The 18999-nt window shown below is 38.7% G+C and overlaps 1 protein-coding gene and 1 long non-coding RNA gene across 2 annotated transcripts in view; both read left to right on the forward strand.

Annotated features, from left to right (window-relative positions):
• Positions 1–18916, forward strand: part of LOC136446733 (translational activator of cytochrome c oxidase 1-like) — a 34096-nt gene extending 15180 nt beyond the window's left edge. Inside the window, exons 4-6 of the mRNA XM_066445265.1 lie at positions 3299–3438; positions 9838–9997; positions 17873–18916. Coding sequence (XP_066301362.1) covers positions 3299–3438; positions 9838–9997; positions 17873–18076 — 504 coding nt within the window. The 3' untranslated portion in view covers positions 18077–18916. The remainder of the gene's footprint in view (positions 1–3298; positions 3439–9837; positions 9998–17872) is intronic.
• Positions 10601–12392, forward strand: LOC136446734 (uncharacterized). Its single transcript, XR_010757641.1, has 2 exons — positions 10601–11557; positions 12044–12392. It is a non-coding gene; the product is annotated as an uncharacterized lncRNA (long non-coding RNA).
• Positions 18917–18999: the final 83 nt, after the last annotated feature.

The raw sequence follows: 18999 nt of genomic DNA on the forward strand, positions 1-18999 counted from the left end.
AATACGTCAATCATAAAGGTTTAAATCATATGGCGAAGATATGAGGTCGTGCAGCGTTCGAAATACCCGTCTGCAATCTGCAAATTGCAGAAAGGTTTTCAAGATTGCAGAAGAAAAAGTGAACAACCTGCAATTTTGCAGAATAAAAAAATTAGGCTCAGGATTCAATGGTTCTCGATTAAGCCAAGGAGATTATAACATACATGTAGATTTAGCTAGCGGCGCTGTAGATAAACTGAAACTAGCACCCAGCGAACCTGACGGCGTTTCGGTGCGTGCCGACTGCCTCGGGGGTTCAAGTTTTTTCGGGTATTTCCTTGATAATTTCGGGGACGAATCATGTGAGAAAATTTCAAATTCGTGCATTTCTGTCCTAACTTCGCTAATCTCCGCAGCCACGATCTTGGGGTTGCCAAAAGTCGGGGGGAAATTCCCGGATGTTTCTTGTAAGCATGTTGCAGCTGCGCAGCGAGCATGCAATTTCTTCAGAGCCCGAACTCGGGGTATGGGCGTGACGACAGCAGTAACGAAATTGTGGCAACTACATTAGCCGGTGATCCTTCAAACCCAGATGGCAGCGATGAAGTTAAGAATCACTCGGATAGATCTAAGAGCAAGGTGAAGGCGGAACATTTTCTCCTGCACCGAGACGGTGGGGAGGGGGGCGCCCACGTGAAAAACAATAACATCGCTGGTCTGCCTGGCATCTCCCAGACTGTCCAAAGTCGTAGTCCGATGTTTAAAACCGATAGCGTTTTTTCAGATTTATAAAAAAAAATATGCAGAGGCCAAGGTTTGCGTGAGGCTTTTTTTTTCGAATTTTTTTCTTTGATTTTTTTAAATCTTATCATTTTTTTCCGTGGGCCATGGTTGTGATTTTTGACACAGATCGTGAGATCTCATTACGCATCAGAACATGTATTCCTCGCAAGGATATAATGTCCTTCTCCTCCTTATCAGGCAGGTTGTTAAATGTTTTAAAATTGCAATACACGTACTTAAATTATAAACAGATATTTAATTTTATCAATATTGAATAAATACTTTTACGCCTTTGTACGCTTTTGCTGTTGCAAATTTTGCTATTCATTTGAATATTTTTCACACACATGTATGTTATTCCTGTTTTAAATTTTGCTAGTAGAATTAAAGATAGAGTGAAAGAATAAAGAATTACAGCAATATTGCAAAGCTAGATATGATGTAAATATAAGTAGGCATTACTAGTATCAAGTTGAGAGGGTTGTAGCATGGAGGCTTTTGTATTTGCAGAAAATATTTTCAAATTGCAGAACAAAATTTTGGCATTCTGCAATATTGCAGAACACTGAAAAAAAAGTATTTGTGAATGCTTTGGGTTAAAGTTCACTGCACCACTAAACTCTAAATAGACATTCAAAATTGTAAGTGCTAACTACTAAACAATAAAGGCTAATAAAGTAAATCTGTATTTAGATGTTTAGTCTTCTAATAATGCTATAAAAGTTTTGTCAGAGGGCCTGGGAAGCTGGATTCACCAGTTAACCGGTCATTCTCTGAACTGTTACGTTCTCGGCTGCTTTTTAGATTTTGCATGTCTCCTGATGAGGCGACAGCTGTTTTTTAGGGCTTTTTAGTCCACCTGTTGCTAATATTCTTAGTCAAAACTGATAAGTAATGTTGTGGTGCATTTTTCATGAAAGATATATGTGATAGGTGATGGGGGAAAATGAAGAAAGCATCGATGGTGCCTGTAACTGTAATGGCTCATTTCAAATCATAAAAGCCGGCCACAGCAATTTGTACATTTAAATGAGAACGAGCGAAATACGTCTTCAGTATAAGAATTGCGCACGTTGTATGCAAACTATGAGACTCTCTGTCTAATTTTCTCTATCTGACTCTCTGTCTGTCTGACTCTCTGTTTGTGACTCTCTGTCTGACTCTCCATTATTTTGATTCTCTGTCTGAATCTGAGTCTGTCTAAATCTCTGACTCTTTGTCTCACTCCATCTGACTCTCTCTCTATCTGACTCTCTGACTCTGTCTGTCTGACTCTGTGTGTCTAACTCTGTCTGCCTGTCTCTTTGCCTGTCTGACTCTTTCAGATTATCTGCCTCACTCTCTGTGTGACTCTCTGTCTATCTGACTCTCTATCTGTCTGTCTGACTCTGTGTGTCTAACTCTGTCTGTCTGTCTCTTTGTCTGTCTGACTCTGTCAGACTACCTGTCTGACTCTGTGTGACTCTCTGTCTATCTGACTCTCTATCTGTCTGTCTGGCTTTCCGAGTCTTTGTCTGACTCTCTGTCTGTCTATCTGACTCTCTGTATCCGTCTGAGTCGGGTTTCTGTAAAACCCGGGGCCTGTACTATGTGGGCACCTCAAATCCACGGGGTGCCCCATGGAACACCCCACAGGGTACAATGCCTGTAATAAAAAGCTAGTACATGCTATACTAAGCTCGAATGTACAATTGATATCACTAACATGAACCCCACAGCACGCTCAACGGCACCCACTCCACTGTTGCTGCCTCTCGACCTACCAGTGGTTCACGTCCAGCAGGGCAGAAATGTTCTATAGAATTATGCGTAGCTCTGGATCCTCCCTTCCGTACCGCGAAAAACGCACAAAGAGCCAACACTGTTTGTCATATGTCAAATTCGGCACGCGCACCATCAGCCAATCGGCGCCAGCCTACCAGCCGGCCAATCGCAGCACACAGACTGGGACACGCCCATTGGCGGTTAGCTGTGAATCATTAAAAAATACTTAAAGTATGAGTCATCAGCAAGGCGAGTATAGTTAGTTATGAGACAAAGTGATCATGACAACCTAAATAATTATATCGTTATACGTTACAGACTTGACGTTCGTGATCCTGTAGACACATGCATATACTTGCATTCACGTAAATTTACACGTAAATACAGGGTCCTGGTGGTGCTAAGTAAAAATGACATCCAAACAAACCACAGATTTAGCATGAAAGTTCATTTGTGTTGGTAGAATTCATTATTAACAAGACTAAACTTTTCGTCCAACACTTAAAGAGAAATTGGGACTAACCCCAAATTTTCGGTTGACTCCTTCAACCCTGTTCACGGAATGACCCGGCTACTGCAACGTGACGTCAGCGACATGTGATCACAGTAGCGGGTCATACGTGCCAGATAACTTGTGTCGTCCCCCGTCTCTGTTCAAGGTAGGTCTGTGGGCTCTGATGTAGATCGCCTCCTTTACTCCTCTTGCAAAGAAATCCGGTTCTGAGTCAAGGATTTTCACTCCTTCTAATGAAATTGTTTTTTTTTGTCACAGAATGGAAGCAAGGATAAAGCTGTGGTTAGCTCCCTGACGGAGATACAGGGTCCTGGTGGTGCTTATATCCTGGTGGATGTCGTGACAGACAGTGCCAAACAGACCAGGGATCAGCTAAAAAAACTCTGCAAAACACACGGGTGGGTCTTGACCAGGCTTTCTGCGATATTGCTGGTATTTTAGGCGGGTAAGGGGAAAACCCTGTATAGGTACCCGTACCCGTACACCTGTATAGGTATACCGGTATACCCCATTTGGGGCCCCAACAAGCCAGGAAACACGCTATGACGGCCGCCATATGGGGCACCCAGAACGGCTGTTTTTTTACGGTCTCCACATTGATATAAGACACATACATGTTGACTCGGTCAGAAAATAGCTGAACAATCATATTTTATGATCTTTTGATTTCTATGAAGGACATTTGGAAAATACGGAATTTGCGAAGTTCGTACGGAACGCCTGTCAGAACGTGCGAGCACCGATCTCGGAGACCTTTCAACTAAACCTGTTCTGAAAAGAAATAGAAAAAACACTTAAACTATATCAACCTTTCCGCATTTCAATATCTTCAGATGCAATACTCATGATCTGTTTGGCTGGAGCTGCCAGTAAACCTGCGTAAAACCTACAGGAAACACCCGGTTCTCGATGCACGGAAGGTCCGCCATGACACATGTGCGAGTAACCACTTTATATATTGCGACACAAACATTACGGCCATTTGGCGTGATTTGTCTGAATATGCTGTGCTCGGTCTCTGTCTTAAGCGTGAGGCGTTTCCTAAGGTTTTCCGTATTAAACCTTTTCAGAACGGGTTCAGTTGAAAGGTCTCCGAGATCGGTGCTCGCACGTTCTGACAGGAGCTCCCTACGAACTTCGCAAATTCCGTATATTCCAAAACTCCGTCCTTCATAGAAATCAAAAGATCATAAAATATGATTGTTCAGCTATTTTCTGACCTAGTATAGTCAACTGCTTGTGTCTTATATCAATGTGGAGACCGTAAAAAAACAGCCGTTCTGGGTGCCCCATATGGCGGCCATCATAGCGTGTTTCCTGGCTTGTTGGGGCCCCAAATGGGGTATACCGGTATACCTATACGGGGACCTATACGGGTACGGGTACCTATACAGGGTTTTCGCCTTACCCATTTTAGGCATTGGAACCGTCAGAGATTCTAACTGTAAGATGTTCATAATGATTATATTATCATCATATCATTTGTATTATTTCTATTTATGTCTTTCACTGAAGATCATAACAATGTTCAATCCTTTATTTTTGTGGAGATGTAAGCCCTAAACTGTGATTTTCTAATTGGTCTAAAAATTAGCCCACTGATTTTTCTCCAGTCCAGCAAGAAATACCGGTTAGAAACAGAAAAACATATTTGAAACATCAAATAACAATTTCTGTGCCTTTAGTAGCAAGTTCACCAAAATGGTGTCTTTCCTTTTCTGTCAATTAATCACACAATCGAAGGCTGCCTCAAAATGACTTCCCTGGGGATTGTATTCATGCAATTTGTGGCGACGCCTAATAGTATTAGTATTGCGTGCAGTTTGCAAGAATTCTAGGAATTGTACAGGCATGTGTCCACGGGAATCTTTGGAATGTTTGTGGCGAGCCTAGTGGTATGGTATTGTGTGCAGTCAGCAAGAATTCTACAAATTGTATGGAAATGTGTCCACAAGAAGCAAAGGATAGAAAGTGGGTGATGCAGCTATTTTTAGATCACAGGAGTGTTTGGAATGTTAGTCAGCAGGAAGTTCCTGGCATTCCATTACAGCTACGAATTCCTAAACTACTACGTATACAAATGTAGTAACATTGTGCCTATTCACATTCCTGCTGTCTATGGGGCATGAGCCATAAGTGTTCAAAGGATGCTGTTGCATTGCGTGTGCTGTGTCTGTTTGTAAGCGGATAAGTATGATGTTAGAATTTGTAATAATTGTAGATTTTGGCTAACATGGCGTTAATGTAAACAGCAGTCCTGTCAGAGTAGAATGGTCATTGTTGTGATGGGAACCCAAGCAGTGAGCACCGAGTGTAATGTTTTTAGGAGTAATTGCACGAGAAAACCAGGCAAAACCAGGCAGAGGTGGGAAGATGGGGGCCGGCCAAATCGGCTCAAACTTTGTATGTGTGATAGGTATGTGGAACTATGAACAGCCATATAATTAAAACCCTCCAGCTATTTTTCGTTATGGCGTTATGGGACCCCCCTCTGAGACCCTCAAAAACCCAACAATTCATGGCTGAAAATTACTGAAATTGCAATGGCTACCCTGACAATTCTGATTAAGATACAATTATAAATTCTATATTTCCATATAGCATGGGCTCCCTAGTTTTACCTGCCAAAAGTTGAAGGTGAAGCATTGAAATTAAGAGGGTGTATTAGGGGGTTACCAGAACCAATGAAAGCAGAATTTTCATCTCTTTGAATTTCAGTCATTTTTAAGGGGCATTATCTGCCCTGGGCAGTGGCTTTGGAGAATGATTTTACTGTTGCTGGAGAGAGGAACATCTTCTGATTCAAAAACAAGCGTCGTAAATTTGGGCCACTCATAACGCGAGCCGTGAATGAGGTCTCTTTATGGGGATTTTTCGGGTTCGGGGCTATAATAAATCAGGTTGTGACGTCTCACTACGGGGTAAGTTATGGCAATTTTTTCTGCCGCTGCGTGAAAAACCATGCATAATTGCCATAGAATACTAGCACAAATCAGAAATGTTGATTTGGGCTCTACATGGGGGATATGAGGATACTTAAAAAGTAGATTAAGCTTGTTTTACATATTTTACAGCTCTTTAAGAATTAGTTAGTTCCTCACTAAATAATTATATGCAAACATGTATTCATTCATTAGATGGTAATACTTCAAATTAAAGACTATGTATGGGGGTTATCAGAACTCCACATTTTCACTGGAACACACCCGTGCACATGGGTGCAGAGCTACATATACTTTATTTGGACAATAAAGAATTAGACTATAACAAATGGCAAGAACAATTTGAGATTTCAGCTAAATGTATATCATTTTGATGGTCAATCAGGATCAGTACAGGTATCATACTGAATTCAACAAACTGCAGTTCGTAGATTATCAAACTTACAAAGTGTTCTCAGAAACGAAGCAAATTACTGTAGCATGTAATGTAATTTTCATTCCCAGGGTTACACACGCCATATCAAAATTTTTGATACTACATGTATCTACAAAATGCATGCAATTCCTAAAATTATGTCATAGGACCATTGAAACAGTCATAAGCGTTGAACAGATGAATACCATTATGCAAAAATTGAAGTCCAAGGTCATGCACATAAAATGTTCTTCACTCAGTCTGACTCTCAAGAAGGTGATTAAGGAGGATATTGGTTTACAGGATGATGATCTTTATTCTGATCTTGACAGGGACTTGAATGTAAAGAAACTTGTGTCACCTCACAGAGGATGAAATGAATGGGATAATACAAAAATATCAACTATTGCCATCATCTATCATTGTGAGAAACGAACATCTGCAAACACGCCAAATGTGAAGGGCTGAATGCATTGAAGCTGATAGGAGTGACGCATCGCAATTTCCACGTACTTGCCACTTGCCAGTAACACGACCAGTATCCGGGAAAGCCTCCTACATCTGCCAAGTGGAAACCATTGTGCGCATCTGTACATGTTAGGCTGTTTCTATTTATTTATTTATTTATGTCTGTTTTCTTTATCCAGGGCAGGCGCACTCAGTGCTAAACGCACTGCTTTTCAGGCGTGCTCTGTACAGAATAACATAAACAGACTGATAACATAACAAGGAAATAACATGAACTAATGAACAAAAAGTAACCAAAATAATAATATATACACAACTGAGCGTCAAATCATATACCGTAAATCAAAGTCGATGTGGCAGGCCGTGTCTGGAGGTCAGAGGTCAGCAGTGCTGCTCTACTAGCTTTTTAAAAGTTAGGCCCGACGTGGCCACTCTAACTGCAGCCGGCAAATCATTCCAAGCAAATGCACCCCTGTACGCAAATTTTCTTCGGCCGGATTCTAGTCTGACATTCCGAAATTGCAATGATAAGTTTGAATTATGTCTTGTTCCATAGATGTTAGATGTTCTGTCAAATATTTGTAGGTATTCTGGCACTTGTTGGTGAATAGATTTAAAGACGGTTTGAAGGAGGTGCATTTGCCAGCGAGATGCAAGGGAACTCCAACCTAAAACAGATAATTGTACATTATCCACATGTGCTGTACGTGACAGACCGAGGACAATTCGTGCTGCTCGGTTTTGAAGTTTCTGGGCATTGTCAGAGAGAGATTATCCACAGTTGGCCCAAACAGTATCACAGCACTCAATCTTTGGAAGAACCATACAGTTGAACAGCATAGAAAATGTCTTAGGTGGTAAAATGGAAACTAAACGTCTTTGATATCACTCCTAGCCTAGATGACACTGCATTGCACAGTTTGTTGACATGTATGCTCCAAGTTAGACAGGGGTCAAACCAAACACCTAGATATTTAAAACATGAAACTACTTCCAAATACGTTCCAGAAAGAGTAAGATTTAGTTGTTCATTACCTAGGCGCAGCCTTCATATAGTGCCAAAGAGCATAGACTTGCATTTACGGACATTTAGTGTCAGTCTGTTTGCATCTAGTATCTAGCCACCTCTTAATATTGCGAGGGTCAGCATTTAAAACTATGGACTTTTCTATGTTATGAAGCATTGACTTTTTGAATTCACTAATATCTGTATTACAGTAATAATACATACAAAGAAGTTCAGTGATGCCCTTGACTTTTTTTCAATCTTTGAGATTTCACATTCCCATAACATTATGACAACCTCTAACAGCCTACAGCAAATGTATGTTTTGGTTAAATAATATTAAAAACTATTTCAGTTGTAGCATAGTACTTAACCACTTAGCTCCCAAGTACCTGGCTGCCCTGCTAGCCAATAGCCAGGTGCCTTGTATCGCATGAATTGTGTGGATTGTATCATTTAGATTTAATTTGTAAATGTGCAAAAGAGATTGAACTTACTAGCTACAGTCATTGGCTGAGTTCTTCGAGAATGCTTGATACCAAATATTGAATGTTCTTTGAAATTGATAAATTGCAACTGCAATGTACAATCTGTTGATTTCATTATGATTCATGTACTGACCCAAATTGAGAAGTATATGTATCTAGTTTCAAACTGTTCCCCGACATTTGTTATAGTGACTGTCTTGTTTCTTGATTTTCCATATAGCTGCGTGTACCAGTGATATCACATATGTGGGGTCCTGATAACCCCCATACATAACCTTTTTCACTATTGACCACTTCATAATTGCACATATTTTTTTATTAAGTAATTTACTGATTGATGTCTTAAAAAGCAACTGTAAAATGTGCAAAACAACCTTAATTTACTTTTTAAGTATCCTCATATCCCCCATGTAGAGCCCAAATCAACATGTCTGATTTTTGCTAGCATTTTATGACAATTATGCATGGTTTTCATGTAGCGGCAGAAAAAATTGCCATAACTTACCCCGTAGTGAGACGTCACAACCTGATTTATTATAGCCCCGAACCCGAAAAATCCCCATAAAGAGCCCCCATTCACGGCTCGCGTTATGGGTGGCCCAAATTTACGACGCTTGTTTTTGAATCAGTAGATGTTCCTCTGTCCAGCAACAGTAAAATCATTCTCCAAAGCCACTGCCCAGGGCAGATAATGCCCCTAAAAAATGACTAAAATTCAAAGAGATGAAAATTCTGCTTTCATTGGTTCTGGTAACCCCCTAGTACACCCTCTTAATTTCAATGCTTCACCTTCAACTTTTGGCAGGTAAAACTAGGGCGCCCATGCTATATGGAAATATAAAATTTATAATTGTATCTTAAATCAGAATTGTCAGGGTAGCCATTGCAATTTCAGTAATTTTCAGCCATGAATTGTTGGATTTTTGAGGGTCTCAGAGGGGGGTCCCATAACGCCATAACGAAAAATAGCTGGAGGGTTTTAATTATATGGCTGTTCATAGTTCCACATACCTATCACACATACAAAGTTTGAGCCGATTTGGCCGACCCCCATCTTCCCACCTCTGCCTGGTTTTCTCATGCAATGACTCTTAGTTGTCTGTGATGAAACTGATGTTCATTCTGGTGGTGGGATTATGCATGATAGAATATAGTTGTGCTGTCGTTGTGTGTTTATTTGTTTGTGTGTGTGTGTGTGTGTGTGTGTGTGTGTGTGTGTGTGTGTCTGTATTTGTTCAACAGAACAGGTACATGTATACTCATCAGTCCTTTTCGTGTGAACAGCACCTGTCATTGCCCTAAGCAGGGTACAGAAAAAATGAAATCAACAACTACCGTCTCCATGGCAATGTATTTTTTTTCATTTCCAATCTTGTTGAAATCCCAGTTTTGTGCTGGTACTATGAGAGACCTGATGATGATGATAGATCTGAAGCTGGCTGTTTTGTGTGATGGTCCATGGTCTATCTTCTCCACAGGGGAGTTTATGGAAGCAAGGTTTGCCATGCCTTTGAAAGAAAAGGTGTCATCGCAATAAGCAGTGATCTAGACATGGACCAGGCCGAGGAGGTGGCCATAGAGGCTGGAGCTGAGGATGTGGAACAGGTGGTCAGTGAGGATGACACCGAGGTTATACAGGTACAGGTGTTTGCACTGTTTTAATCATCATCACCGCCACAAGTTAGAAAGTACTGAGGTGGGCCACCTTTGTGTTCCTCTGTCTGTAGCTAGATTACCTCCCTCCCATGCATATCCACACCCTCGTGAGACGGGGCTCAAATTACATTATTTGCTAAAACTTCACAGGTGCAGATGAGACAAAAATACTTACACAATTTTACTTGCACATCATTAAGTTCAGCAGAATGCAAGTTAAATTTCATGTTGAATGGCAAGTATGTAGATACAAGTAAATTTGTGTTACATACAAGTATGAAGTTTAACCTAATATCTTATACAATGTTATATTTCACCTTCATAAGTAGAGTCTTCATAAGTAACTAATTTTAAGACAGCAAATTTAAGACATTTGCCACTACTCATGCAGTGATTGGCAAAAAAGGGGAAGAGTTCACCTGATGTCAGGGAAACAGCCCATTTCAACTAAGAAAAGTATCCCACATTTAGAAATGCAAAAGAGTGTTTTACAAGAATTTGCATTTTTGAAATACTGATTTTAGAAGCATAGAGCTAGAGACAACAGTAAATTATAATCTGGCCCTGTTAGATATCAGAAAAAGCTACACTACCAAAAATGCTTTTTCTTATTTTTCTTGTTTTCTTGATTTTTCTTATTGAGAGAAAGATTTTCTTCCATAAAGAATTTCAAGAAAATCAAGAAACCTTACGCAAAACCTTTGAATGTTAAATCTTACATTAAGAGTTTTATTCTTGTTTTTCTTAGGTGAAGATAGGATTTCTAGTATGATTTTTTATCAGCAAGAATATTCTAGAAATTCTAGTCAATCTTTCTTCCTTATTCTTCACACAATATTTGCTTCTTGTTTGGTCAAATGGAGTATTTTACAGAATCTACTCTTAAGATTTTTATTCTTGCCATACATGAATTTTTCTTTAGACTTTCATTTCACTAGGAAAACATTCTTGACATTTCTTGTTTTCTTAATTTAGGAAGTCTGAGAAATATGATTCTTGCAATTCTTAGTAATATCTAAGAAGATGTAAGGATTTTCTTGACCAAATACAGTTATTTTCTTGACCAAATACAGTTAAGAAAAATGAGAAAATCAAGAAACTGTAAAACAAGTAATTCCCAAGTGTTTTTCTGTTCGAATTCCTTTTCCACAAAGTTAAAGAAAGATGATTCCTGCTTTTCTGTGTTATCTAAAGATGGAAAGTAAAATGAAAGTTCGAATTTGCATGATATCTTTTATTTTCTTAAAATTGTAAAGTTCAAGAAGATAATCATTGTTTTTCTTGTAAGAAGAAAGTAAATTATGCTAATTTAATACTCCCATCATCCTTTGCTGTAGACAGTTTGAATGTGGACTGTTGAGTTTGGGCTCCGGCTGTATTTGCCTGATGTGCGCTTTAGATCTTACAATAATAGGGAAAGATGTGCCTAGTTTCGTGAGGACACTTTTTGGTATCATGTGGGACTCACTACACAACGTAGATGACTTGTTTTGAGTTCCAAAATGCTTCCTCAGGCCAACGCCATCAACAGATATGCTCCAGGTATGTTATAGCCTGTCTTGCATGAAAATAACTTATTTCCCAAGTAGATACTCTTAGTTTTGTGTTTGTGGTTGCATGATACAGCCAACCAGTAATTGCAGAACATGTACGTTTAGTGCAGTTATACCTAAAAGGTACTAAAAAAGTTAAAGTATATCATTTTCAAGCAAATGCACAAGCCACCCCCCCTCCCCCATGCATCACAGTATACGGGGGAGGGGGGCGATATAAGAAATGACAGTCACTAAGTCTTTGTGTGTTTTTCTAGGCTTAGAAACCTTTGTTGTGTTTGTGGTTGCATGCCAACCAGTAATTGCAGAACATGTGCGTTAAGTGCAGTAATACCTACAAGGTACTAAAAAGTATATTAAAGTATAACATTTTCAAGCAAATGCACAAGCCCCCATCCCCATGCATGTATATGGGGGAGGGGTGCGATGTAGGAAAATGACAGTCATCGTCATCTGTTTTTGTGTGTTTTTCTAGACCTGGAAACCTGTTGGACCAAAGAAGATGCCCCCGTCTAAAGTTTGGAAAATTTTTCAACAATTACAAGTCATTGATTATAAGAAGGACAGCTACAACACTGCAGAACTGACAGTTTTAGAAGGACAATTAGTTATTTGTATGAGCACAGAGAATCAAATGTGAAACATTTATCGAAACAATTGTATTGCAAACTGGTTAATCTTTGCAATCCTTGGTTAAGAATGGGCTTTAGAAAGAAAAATCCAAAACTGTGTATTAAACAATTAGATCAATAATAATGAATATGATTGGAACATGTTTACATTATATTATCATTGATTTATTAAATGGTATTCTTGATTCAAGACCCCCATCTTAGTTCAAGAAACTGTTTCTAGGTTTAAGGAATGTATTCTTGAGGACAGAAAGGTATTCCTACAACAAGAACCTCACTCTCAGTGGAAGAAACTCATTCTAGGTGTAAGAAATTCATTCTTGAGGTCAGAAAGGTATTCCTATTTCAAGAACCTCGCTCTCAGTGGAAGAGACTCATTCTAGATGTAAGAAATTCATTCTTGAGGACAAAAAGGTATTCCTATTTCAAGAACCTCACTCTTAGTGCAAGAAACTCATTCTAGGTGTAAGAAATTCATTCTTGAGGTCAGAAAGGTATTCCTATTTCAAGAACCTCGCTCTCAGTGGAAGAAACTCATTCTAGATGTAAGAAATTCATTCTTGAGGACAGAAAGGTATTCCTATTTCAAGAACCTCACTCTTAGTGCAAGAAACTCATTCTAAGTGTAAGAAATTTATTCTTGAGGACAGAAGAAATAAGGAAATGTCAGTGAGGACGTAACAAATATAAACTTTTTCTTAGAATATTTTTCTCTGAATTTATTATATCTTAGATGAAAATTCTGTGCCATAGAAGAATCATAACAACAAGAAAATTTATTTCGAGGTTTCTAGTCGATATGTGTGAGAAAAAACAACTTGGTCAGAGAAAAATATTCTAAGAAAAAGTTTATATTTGTTACGTCCTCACTGACATTTCCTTATTCGTTCTTATTCTTGCACACAGAATAATTTTCTTTCTGGAAGATAATTTTTCTTCAACAAAGAAAAAACAAGTAAAAACAAGAATGTCTTTTTTTGTAGTGTACAAACTAATAAAATTTAGTCAGTAGCCACTTCCCTTCTTTCATGTGGCATTGGTGTGTAACACCCGGTGACCCCCTTGGAATAAGGAAAATGTTTCAATCTGTGTTTACACTTTCAACTTCCCAAGCATGGGGCTTTATCAGATAGAATTTTTTCTCTATTAACGATTTACATGCCCTATAAGCGAGAAGCAAGACATGCACTGCACAAGAAGTAGAACTTAGTAGAAGCATTGTTTTATGACTCTGCCTCATTGCTTTTAACCCTTTGGGGGAGCCTTCAGTGGTGTGAACCACTAACAGCAGTAATTGAAAGCCCTAGGCTGATTTTTTGTATTTCACCTTAGGCCACACCAATTTAATTTCTTGGTTAACAGATTTTTGTAGAAAGATAATGGAGCGGGAGGGCAAAAAAAAAGGCATGGAAGTAGTAGTAGTAGTAGTAGTATCCAGTATTTTGATTAAACTACTGCCGGGGTCCCTGACAGAGGGCAGCAGCCGGCTGGTCGTCACACCCCTCTTCCATGCAGCTCTGTCCAGGGGGTTCACGCTGGTCAGGCCGGAAGGAGGAAGCTTTATATAATGATTTAGCATTTTGGCTGTTTCAAGTACAAGTGGAGGACATTTCCTGCAACTTCAGGTTTACTTCTTAAGTTCTTATCTACAATCACAAAGAGACAGGAAAAATCTTCAAGCCGATACTATCTTGAAAACACATACTCAATGTTTCTGACATATTCATCTTGCCCCTGGGATCTAAGCAGTGACGTATAAGGCAAATGACAGGTTCATCCCTGTCACATCATCAGCACTACCACTACAACTAACTACATTTCCGCCACGCGGTTTGGGGCCCTCACTTCTTTCGCCTTGGCCGTTGATGTCTTTGTACAACCAATAAGCCTCTATCACAGAGCAGACTCACATATAAATGACATCACATGTCCCAAACCGCGTAGCTCTCTTCTTGTATTGTATATGTGTACATATTATATAGAAATAACAAACTAACGCTTATGTAACGTTAGGATATAAACTGACAGAAAAATTCTAAATTTTTGAAAAAATTGGGCATAGGTTCCCCACTATGACCCCTTACCGGGGGCCAGCGGTGCCATCAAGTTCAACAAGTGGAACAGTATACACAACTCCAAGTCATGTATTTTCTACTTGGAACTTAAGGCAAGTCACAATGAAAAAATGTGGAGAGCATTGGGCAAAACCTCCTCACTTTATCAATAAGTATACTTTTTTTCAACTTGATCATTATTTAGAAAATAACACATCAGAACCTTTTATATTTAGTTTGAAAAAAAGCAGACAGTAGAAACCTGTACATTTGTTAGTAGTAGAGACTGTAATGAACTTTATAAAGCACTTCACTCATTAAAATCCCTACTAGTACATACACTCAAAATTTCTCTCTAAAAACCTCCAGCTCCAATTGTTATGCATTGGCCCCTTTCAGTCTGAAAAAAAGGAATGTTCCATCCTGCAGCAGCATTTAAGTGGGTTTTCATTTCAAGCCGCACATTCGATGAAAGTAGAAATTGTATTTGACTTCAAAAACCTCATCTGAATGAAAGAAAATAAACATGATCCTTTAAATTTGCAGCTAAATATTAATAACTTATATTATGCAGTTTTCCAAAAGATCGATACTTTTTTTTCATGCTGATGATATGAATTTTTAGCCCGTAATCTGCGGTGAAATGTGAGGCTAAATTCTGTCTAAACAAACAAAATGGCGGTTCCACAGCGATCCATCTTTGTCGGCCGAGTTTTCTGCACTTTTACTGGTTTTCGGACCTAACAACCATCATCAAAGGCCAAACAACATCATACATGGTATTTATATTGCTAAAATGAACCAGCCATTTTTCGACTGGATTGCCGATTTTGTTGCAAAAAAGAACGGTCGAATATATTTTCGTCGGTGGCCACCAAAACTTATTTTTCGGTCAGCAAATTTCGTCTTTTCTGAGCTGTTTTTGGACTAAAAACACACACCCAAATGTGAAACAAAACCTATACAATATTTTCACATGTGGTAGTGCTACAATGAACCAAGTATTATTCTGCAGCTTTGCCGATTTTTAGGGGAGAATGTTCTCAATTTGTCGCCGGTCATATGGCGGTAAGGTAATTGTCACAGTTTTTATTTTTTCCATTTTCGCGATGACGCGAAAATGGATATTGAGACGGGATCATATGATGGGTGCTACAAACCGTGCGTAAACCGACCGACCATGGTACGATCTTGATTAACCCTGCAGCCATGTACTACGTAATAAAATCGTAAGGTGTCGCTTTTGATAGAGTTGTGATACAGTATCCCATCGAAAATTACATGCGATCCATGGATCTTGGAAGGTAGTACATTACATCCATGTTTTTATACATGGCCATATTACATCTATACCACAAAACTGAACAAGAAGAAACTAGTTTTGTCAAGAAAATGACAAAAAATTTTACCATGCATAGAGGTTTTACCATTATATACCTTTAAAGTAGTGTGCCAGAATGGCTTGTACCACTTAGTCTAAGTCCTCGGTTCGAATCCGTCAGGGGAAGGTTTTTTTTTTTTTTTTTTTCAAACATCCGTCTGATGTATACAACGTCTTTATATTATGATCTTAGATCCAAACCATGCCTCAATTTTTTTTTATTGTTCATTATAACGGAAAACACCATTCAACGGATGCTTCTACGTATGGTTGATTGGTTGGTTGGTTGGTTGCTTGGTAAATGTACAACCATAATTTGGACCCGTGCCATGTCATTTGTACCTCATGAATGTCATTTCTGCCTTCATTTTCCAAAGGTGTACTATACGTTATAATAAGAATTAAGGGCTAGGGTGATTGAGATTAAGGGTTATAATGACAGATTAAGGGAAAGGGCAACGGATTAGGGGCTGTGGTGATGGATTAATGGATATGCTGACGGATCAAGTGCAAGGCTGACGGATTAAGAGCTATGTTGACAGATTAAGGGTTATATTGACGGATTAAAGGTCATGGTAATGGATTAAGGGTAAGGTGGACGCATTAAGTGAAAGGGTAACGAATAAGGGTCTCTGGTGATGGATTAAGATTTATGCTGTCGGATTAAAGTTTATAACCACGGATGTAGGGTAAAGGTGACGGATTAAGAGCTAAAGGGACGGATTAAGGGCTATGGTGACATATCATAGGCAATGCTGAGGGATTAAAGGCTTTCATGACGGATTAAGGGCAAGGGTGACGGATTAAGGGTTATCCTGTGGGATTTAAGTTTATGTTAACGGATTAAGAGCTGGGGTGACGGATTAAGAATATCACATCCCGTTATAATATGCTCCTCAACAAACCACGTGTACATAATCATGTTCGTTGAGCGAAAATGGCAGCTTTTTGCAAAAGCACTTGTTTATTTTGATTCAGCAAAAAAACGAAGCGGCTAATCCATTAACCAAGAAAATAAATTGGTGTGGCCTTAGAGGGGAGTAGGGAGCACCCGAACTGCAGCCCTATTTTGGTGCACTGCCCTGGGAAATTCAAAATGGCTACTGTAATTGGCAACAGATGTTTTTGGATTCAGAAAAATATTAGCAAAATTAGAACATTCTCCTCTGGAGCTGACTTACCCTCTACACCCATTGTAACCTAATATGTGTATTGAACATCAGCAAGAGACAAGAAGAATCCAAACCCTAGTGTATTAGAGTAACGGAGGGTGCTGTTACTTCAGTTGACTTTTTACTAGTTCCACATCACACAGCATAGATGCGCATTGTTAGAAAACTGTTAGGTTTTTATGAATGACACGAACGAGTCAATATTGGGTTATTTTGGAACTCTAGTCTCATGAAGACAACAGACATCTTTATCTTTAGAAACTTTAGGAACATCACTGTCTCAAAAACCTGTGGTGCGCCGGCACAGTACAGTCAATCGATAATAGGGTGGATGTGGAAAAAAATATAGCAGAATTTTTCTTCTGTGTTAAAATTGTGTTGTAAAATTGCATAGGCGATATCATTTTTCGGGGTCAGGCTGCTTTCACTGCCTGTTCAGTGATCATTTGTACAAATTGAAATTATATTGTATGTTTTGTTATATCATCACCGTTTCCTCTGGCATATTAGTTGCATTTGCATTGAAAAGGAAAATAAGTAATATCATCCCAAGATACAATTTGAACAACACACGTCATAATTTTTTGGCAACTATTTGAAAATAATACAGTTTGTAGTGTGTGCATGAATAGTTGTTTATCAATTTTCAGCCTTGACAGCTTGACCCATTTCTTTCTGCGAGCTAAAAATCTATTTAGATCTTAAGCAATTATCCAATATATAGAAAATAAGGGTGGATACCGGTAAAGAATATTCAGGTTTGGAAAATTTGAACCTGGATTGGAACTGTACCTGACTTTTCTGTACCAGTACCCACCCCTAAGTTCCTATATATATAGCTCAATGGCTGAAAATTGATTAACAACTATTCACGCACACACTACAAACATTATTTTCAAGATCTGGTAATTTCAGCTCAATCCAGGATTTCTTATGACTAAGCTGCCTAGTCCATGGCAAGTTCAAATGTTTTTGGATGCAGAAAAATATCATCTGCAGAACCAGATTAGTTTCATCTTGAGTTGAGCCCTCCCTTTAAACTCATCACACCGCCTTTGATTCCAGTTCATATGTGACCCATCAGATCTTCAAAGGGTGCAGGAAAAGTTGAAGGAACTGCAGTATGAGACCAGAAGTTCTTCCCTGGAGTACATCCCAACCCAGACTCTCCCCTTGACAGGAGACATATTGGAACAGGCCTCAAATCTGGTCAGAGAACTGTCAGATAGAGAAGATGTGCTCAAAGTCTATCACAATATAGAGGCATAGTCTTCTAGTTGTTAGCAGGTGTGACATCAAGGTAATGTTGAATTTTGATTTCAAACAATTGCTACGAGGATGATTCAGACAATATTTGAAATAACTTAAGATTCTTTCAAATGTTGCCTTTTTGATAGAAATTGTACATGTAGGTCGAATTGGGGCAAAATATCAAAATTGCAGTAAACAACGGAAAACAACAAAAATGTCCCCCAATCGACCCCAAAACAACAGAATACATTTCATCAAAACCTTCAATTAGCAAACAGAAAAACAACCAAAAACAATAGAAAAAGCAACCCAATTTATGTTTTTTATTGTTGTTCGAGACCTGTGGTATAAAAATTGATTTTGCAACTTGTATACAGGACTGAAGTTGTTTAAACCTGTTTGTGACAAAAAAAGTGTGACAACGTTGCAGATTTTTGACAAATTTTCTCTTGCAGTCACACAAGTGTTACACATTTGAGAATGAAGCCCAGATGAGCAGGTTTAACTTATTGGTTTAACTTTAACTATTAAAATCACCACTAGATTAAGAACCCATGTAGAATGATTAAATTGCATCAGAAAGAGATTTGCAGACAGAAAAGGATGTTGATTAATGATTACTGGTGCAACATACAGAAACACTGTCAGCATTTTTCCCAAAGGCCTTACTTAATATATATTGTTTGTGCGTGCCTGTAATTTTTAGGTAACAATTTGTGAAAGGTGAGGGAGTGCATTATGTTGATTGAGAGATGTATAGTCAATGATTGAAATTCGTACGCAATGATGGAAAAAAATATGTCTTTGCATTCTTTCTGATTGATTTTGCAATGAGAATTAAACCCACTGGTATAGTTATGCTGTCTAAAATCACATTGTTTTTTAATCCATATTTGTTAATACTGTTGTTGCAGTAATTAGATTTAAAACACCTAGACTTG

The sequence above is a fragment of the Branchiostoma lanceolatum genome, chromosome 13 (genome assembly GCF_035083965.1).
Source record: "Branchiostoma lanceolatum isolate klBraLanc5 chromosome 13, klBraLanc5.hap2, whole genome shotgun sequence".
NCBI classification, from domain to species: Eukaryota; Metazoa; Chordata; class Leptocardii; order Amphioxiformes; family Branchiostomatidae; genus Branchiostoma; species Branchiostoma lanceolatum.